Source organism: Pinus tabuliformis, chromosome 6, assembly GCF_031772625.1.
Source record: "Pinus tabuliformis cultivar Carrire ecotype Pingquan chromosome 6, CPIR1, whole genome shotgun sequence".
Lineage (NCBI taxonomy): Eukaryota > Viridiplantae > Streptophyta > Pinopsida > Pinales > Pinaceae > Pinus > Pinus tabuliformis.
This window is the reverse complement of record NC_142292.1, coordinates 1373691637-1373698099: the sequence shown is the minus strand read 5'-3', so window position 1 is coordinate 1373698099 and position 6463 is coordinate 1373691637. Positions and strand designations below refer to the sequence as shown.

General features: G+C 37.6%; 1 protein-coding gene across 3 annotated transcripts; it reads right to left on the bottom strand.

The window, feature by feature from the left end:
• Positions 1-1031: 1031 nt before the first annotated feature.
• Positions 1032-6133, bottom strand: LOC149263748 (transcription regulator). 3 transcript variants are annotated; one of them, XM_089426634.1, is made up of 11 exons: positions 5955-6133; positions 4656-5036; positions 4401-4471; positions 3325-3374; positions 2933-3006; positions 2766-2828; positions 2233-2320; positions 2062-2124; positions 1845-1924; positions 1641-1712; positions 1032-1515 (listed from the first exon to the last, which is right to left on the bottom strand). In XM_089426634.1, the coding sequence occupies exons 2-11, from the start codon at positions 4685-4687 to the stop codon at positions 1434-1436; spliced, it is 675 nt and encodes a 224-aa protein (XP_089282760.1). In that variant the 5' UTR covers positions 4688-5036; positions 5955-6133; the 3' UTR covers positions 1032-1433. The 3 variants fall into 3 exon arrangements, with proteins under 3 accessions (XP_089282760.1, XP_089282766.1, XP_089282769.1); XM_089426640.1 differs by having other exon boundaries at positions 4656-5024; XM_089426643.1 differs by having other exon boundaries at positions 4656-4917.
• Positions 6134-6463: the final 330 nt, after the last annotated feature.

Genomic DNA, 6463 nt, shown 5'->3' with positions numbered 1-6463 from the left:
TCACCCATAGCCATGTGACTCAACCTATTTGATCCATGTACTCCATTTAGATATTACTGTATGTACTCTTCCCTTCCCGCAGAGGAGGGGGGCGACAATTCTTGTCTGAACAGAGAAATAGTTGAATTTCCCGAATGGAACGCATTCCCCGGCAGGTATGTTTTCCAGTTTATATATTTTTAAATGATATCATTCAGAAGCTATGCTATTTGTAAAGCAAGGATGATCTTTCAAAAATATGTTTTCCCGGACAGTACTATAAATTCTCTATAGAATGCAATGGAAAGGCTGTCAAAATCACAAACATGGAAGGGTCAATAGAATGATTATTATGGAAAAGTGTTCAGGGCATGCAACAAAATAACAAATTCCCCCCCGCTATGGTGAAATGGAAATGTGAAAATAAGGAATCTCCTGGTAACTTTTTCCTTTTCATTATTTCTCCATGATATATCAGTTTGGTCAACTGAAATCTCTGCACAGTGAAATGCCAGTAGTCTCGTCCGAAGGGAAAATCTCAAAGGGGTGAAGCTACATTTCCAAACTATCCATGTTCTGGAAATTCCGTTTGTTGACATTTAAAATAACAGCAAATTAAAAAATATTACTACATTTTGAATTACGTCTCAAATATCTATTATGGTTCATAAAGGAGATACTGATATGCACACCACAAGATGTAAACTGTAAACCCTTCTGTTTTAATGTGGGGCTCAACAAAATATGAACTGCAAACCCTATCGGATAGGGGTTAAAAAAAAAAAAAAAAAAAGGTTTTGTTATATGGTGTTTTTGCTCGATCAAAGGCGGTTTGGAGAATTAATTAAGAAGGCATACAAGAAGTTTTGAAGAGGTGTTGAAAAACAGAAAAAAGAAGTTTTGTTATGGTGTTTTTGCTCAATCAAAGGCAGTTTGGAGAATTAATTAAGGCGGCAGACAAAATGTTTTGAAGAGGTGTTTTTAGAGAACTTTGTTAATTCACACTAATGGGAGACCCCTCGTTAGAAAAGACCCTTTATCTAAAACACAAATCAATCGTAATTAGAAGATCAAATATTAAAGAAGATTTCTTGTCCTTTTTATAATGGGCTATTCAAACAAATCAGATGCAAGGGCAGCTGAGCATTAATTAGCATGTAGGTACAAAGTTAAGAACAGTAGTGGCATTCTGCTTCTTGCCATTCAACCAATGGATTCACAAAAAACTCTAAAGCTGCTAGCTTCGTAATGGCTACACCATCTACAACCTCTATATACAGGACTGTCAGTTGCTCCCAGTGTTGTGCATGGATGGACTGGGTTCGGACTTGAATACAGAATGGACATGGCATGGCAAGGGTGAAAAATTTTTAAACTACAGGTTTTCCTTTGTACAACAGGTCTTCAGGTACAGGTGTACCTCATTCGGGGATAGAAAAACTTATGAACTCTGATTACTCCATGTCCATGCCCTGAAAAATAGTATCATCATCACTCAAGATTTCTTCTGTAGGTGAATCATCAACTGCCAACTTGCTGCAAATGTAAGATAACATTGTTAGCACTCTGTTACTCTTGCTACAAATGTAAAATATCGATTGTTAGCACTCTGTTATATCCTAGTTGGTCATATCACTATTCTTGGTAAGCACATAATTTACCTCAAACAGTGACAACTGAAGCTAAGAATTCGTTTAAGCTTCTTGTTGTAGAAAAAGAAGTTGAAGGACCATCTGCAATACAGAAATATCCAGGTTAGTAAGCTTATATTTCCGAGACCTTACCGGAAGCTTGTTAAGGTCAGTAAGACCAATTTTACAACAGCGTTTTGGATGCGCAGAGTATAGAATGAAAGGAGCACTTACATGGCTCCCCTCTCGATAAAGGGGTCACCTTCAAATTCTGGCACATAGCTATAGACATCACAGTCGGCAAGATCGATAACCTGTCAAAAATAAGTACTTAGTACAGTCCACCCACATAACATAAAAACTTGAAATATTTAAAACCATACCAACATTAAAAATATAGGTTTCTATTTTATAGCTTCAGAGCTATATCTGAAAAGACACACATGTTTACCTCATCCACAGCTTTCCAGATGCTGTCTAGAAGGTTATCACCCCCATTTTCTGCAAACCACACCTGCAATTCAGGCAATCAAAGTAAATATCATTAAGTTACTCGAACAAAATGTCTGATTCATGAAAAAAGAAACAACAAAAACAGAACTCTACATGTACATTTTTGTACCTTCTCTGCTTCAAGCAAAAAGTTTTCAATTTTCTGCTTCACATTATTCAATCCACATTCTTTGGGAAAGTTATGAGCTTGCACCATGCTGCATAGGGCCAACAAATTAAAAGGAACAAACAAAAAGAGTGAATATATATGGAACCTCTGTTTTGAAACACTATATCAAACAAATTATCTGAATATCACATAAAAGTTAGAAATTTGAACCCTGAACACTTTCGGGACCACAGTTCGCCATCCAAAACCGATCAGGTAGCCTCTCTTTCAAATCCCAACAGTGTTAATCAAAAGAGTCTTAATCTGATAGGAAATGGAGAGACTCGAACTCTCGGCTCCTTAAAGAGCAACGGTTTTCTAAACCGTCTGTCAACCTTTGACACCACTTCCAATCTCCAGGAAAAGGATATATACACGGGTTGCCAACTAGCCCAACAGGCTTACATTGGCATTACCCAATTATCCTTTCCTGCTTAATAACCCTTGTAAAATGCAAGAATTCAGACATTTAAAAGAAAATATAAACGAAGTACCTGAAGTCATAATCAGGATATATGTGGTTCATAGTAAGAATGAGATGAATCAATGTCCTTCGACTGAGGCAGAAAAATTGGTTATGTCAGTTGTTAGAACTCCGTGCTTGTAAACCAGGTTTTGGAACCAGACTGAAATTTAACTTAGAAAAATTATCTTAAAATACCTCGCTGTACTGCATAAAGGCCCCATCGGAGAGGATGAATGATCGTCAGGAGATTGTGCAAGGTACTCCAGGACCTAGCAGACCAAATTTTACATTAATTGGTAAAACACTGCGGCCAAAGACTTTTTCGAAGTCTTATAAAAGTCAAATTACTCCAATAGACTAGTCCAACTTCCCTAATATTAATAGGATCTCTGTCTATAAACCATCATATTGCTTGCTAAAAGCTACCCTTGCTTTAATATGTCTGTAACCTAAGATCATGGATGGCACTGGATATCATAATGAACACAAATTGGTTCCTGATAACATGAACTTATTAATTTCGTTCAAACTATAGTGCATAATGATGAATTAATACCAAATCACAAGAAGAATAACTAACAACTTACTTGTTGCTCCAAGCTACGAGAGAGCTTCCTGTCTACCCCAGCAAGCTTGCCTATAAAACATAAAACAATTAGGCAAGGACAATGCTCATGCACCAGAACACGAAGGTGGAATTTATAAAATTCCGTAAGATATATATAAAATTTCAAGAGAATGCTTTTATGCTGGAGTCACAATTTGTTAGCCGTTTTGGTTATGTTTATTATGTACAAAAATTGAACTAACTTGCAATTTCATCCATTAATTTGTGTCAACCACAAGTTCGCCATAGTTATAACAAGGGATTAGCTCAGCCAGTTGTTGTTGTCAAGGTTAGCTAAACCAGTTGTCAATCGTCAATGTTGCTGGGCATTTGGACAGTTCACTACCGGGCAGCGAATGCCCATAGTGGAGGGTCACCAAGGGCACGCCAGTTTACTCAGGGTTCATTAGGGATGCCATCCACTTATGGCATAGGAGGTTCATTAGGGAAGCCATCCACACTAATGAAATAGGAGGGAAATAGGAGGTTCAGGTGGTTCATTAGGGACGTCATCCACCAATGCGATAGGAGTCTTTCCTTGGAACCAAATAATTTTATTAAAACATACCCCAAAACAAAATTCAACAGAGTTGCGATTGAAGTTTTGTAAATCTTAAGTACCTCTAAAATGATTCAAATGGATTATAATTGATCATATTCTACAAAATGTTTCATCTGGGACAACACGCAGTGCAAGGTGGCCCTGAGATAAAGGTACTCTGCTTCTTGCTTCACGTTCAGATAACGAAAGCTAATATATTGTTTTCTTGGAACAAATTTATCTCTGGAAAATATAACATATTAAAATTAAACTCATTTTCTAGTATTTAAGAAGGTTTTCCCGCCTTAAGCTCTGCTGCGCAGGCCACAGTAGTATTTCCAACTGCTGCTTTACCCATCATAGAAGGGGCCCCATATATTTCCTCCATGAAGAAAGGAACAGTATCATTTTTGGTTTGTTCGGCTGTAGGATATTTATACAAAAAAATTCAAAATCTATAAAACAAGCACAGTTTCTTATTTCATCTTAAACAACAATGAAGCCGTATTACTTACACGAGTAAGCCTCAAGGGCGCCTTTGAGAACGCATTCTCCAAGGTTTACATTGTTGAGAAAACCATTTAACCTGGACATGATTATGGAGAATTATCATCAAATGATCTTTATATAAAGAAAGGTATGCCAACAATTTTAAGAACAGAACAATGCTGCACTTAACGAACAAAAATTCTTTATAAAACTGTTACATTTGGCCCTTGAAAGTGAGACTAGAAGCAGCCTTTACAACCTACAACTGGAAGATTAATTACCTTGAAAGAGGAGTGTATTCCAGAAACTTCATCCCTGGTGCTCTTTGGCTGCATAAACTCCTTCGTGTTTGACTCTTTCTCAGCTTTAAGCTAGAGAATATGAGAGACTCTTAGCTTTTGAGTCCTTCAGAAATTTAGAAGACTTTTTCAAGTTTGAAGGCTTCCAAAGCTTTTCATTCCCATGCCACGGACCTGATCCGGAAATTTATGTCGCGAATCTTTTGTATTAAATTGTCTTACAAAGAGGAGGAGACGATAATTGCTGAGAATACAGAAATTTTTATTTTTCTGCTTCTTTTATCAATTGGAAAAAGCTGTCTATTCTTAATCCTACGTGCACTGGGGCTCCTTGGCTTCCACGGAGTAGATCTTGCAACAATACTGCATTAATATATAACTCCAGAAATAAGAATTATGAACAAGAAGTTCATTTTAACGAACTTTTGATAAACTAAAAGGAAGTGAAATCACAGAACTCTCTACTGACTTGCAGGAAAGATCTTAACATCTTTCCCATTAAACTATTTAGAAGGGATCAAACGCCGCTTTTCCATCTCAGTTTTCGCGAGTAGCAGAACAAACGCGTTAAAAATAAAAACTCGCGCACAGCAGCAGAAACAATTAATATGGAAATATCATTTACAGAAAACCTTGCAAACGATGCAGAGGCATAAGATTTCTTCAGCTGCAATTTACATCAATTTTGTGGAAAAAAATATTCAACCGTACATTTTGTCCGCATCACCGCAATTCTTGCCCAATCCACAATCAAAATATAAAGACACGAAGCTCATCAGACTAATTTGGGGGCAGGTAAGATTACAAACTTTCCAGGCAATAGTTGGAAAACTAACTAAATCACACCAATATCATCTCAAAGCTTCACAATTTTGCACAAAAATTAAAGCATCTGTGATACTTCACGGAAAAAACAATAAACGCAATAAATAAATAAAACTCGTAGTTGACCAGATATTATGCGAAGAGACACAAAATTCCTAAGAATACGCTGCAGATTCAAGAAAAAGACACCAAAGCATCAGATTCGTTCAAAAACACCAAGTAACCACAATCTAAAAGGTCATCAAGACAACTGCTCAAAAACATAAAGATACATAAACCGTCAAACAAAATGAACCCCAGAAAACACAAACTTGCTTCAATTTTCGAAGAAAATAAAGCATATCAGCTCAACACACCAAATTTCACGCGATCCGCCGCTGATAGTTAACGAATGCTTCAAAAATTTAACACGATGTTCCTAAACAACACAAAATTAACAGAAAACCTCCAAATTACCTGATTTAACGCCACATTACGCAACGCTTCATATGCTCTTACAGGGAACCAAAACCGGCGCAGTTCAAACACAAAGACGCAGCAGACTCCGCACCAAACACAAAAGTACGTACCGTTTGCTCCAAATCCACCTTTCACAGAACGCCTAGAATGTTCTCCACATCCACGATTTCAAAATGTATGATTAAAATGCATGAGCAGTCGGAGATCACCGGCCCAGGCCCGTTACCGGTCACACCTACGAAAGCAAACGGTCACCGCATTCTCGTGTGAAAAAATCGACGGCAGCTTGCCACGTGCCTTCAGATTATGGTGTTTGCAGAGAAGTTTCCCGCACTCTGACCAAAACTTTAGCGGTATCCTTTCCCGTGGTTTGAAAAACATTGAAGCAAGGAATATTCGGAGGGAATCTTACCTCGAGGATTCCGTCTTCTGTCTGCAAAATGATGGTAATGACACGTGTGAATGCCATCTTCACTGATCGATGATATTGCCAACCGGCGGGTCTG

Coding starts and splice junctions, on each gene's coding strand:
- LOC149263748 (XM_089426634.1), bottom strand. CDS start 4,687: ATGAAGTTTCTGGAATACACTCCTCTTTCAAG. Junction 2,829..2,932: donor CCTTTATGCAGTACAGCGAG/GTATTTTAAGAT, acceptor TTTCTGCCTCAG/TCGAAGGACATTGATTCATC. Junction 2,125..2,232: donor TTTTGCTTGAAGCAGAGAAG/GTACAAAAATGT, acceptor CCTGAATTGCAG/GTGTGGTTTGCAGAAAATGG.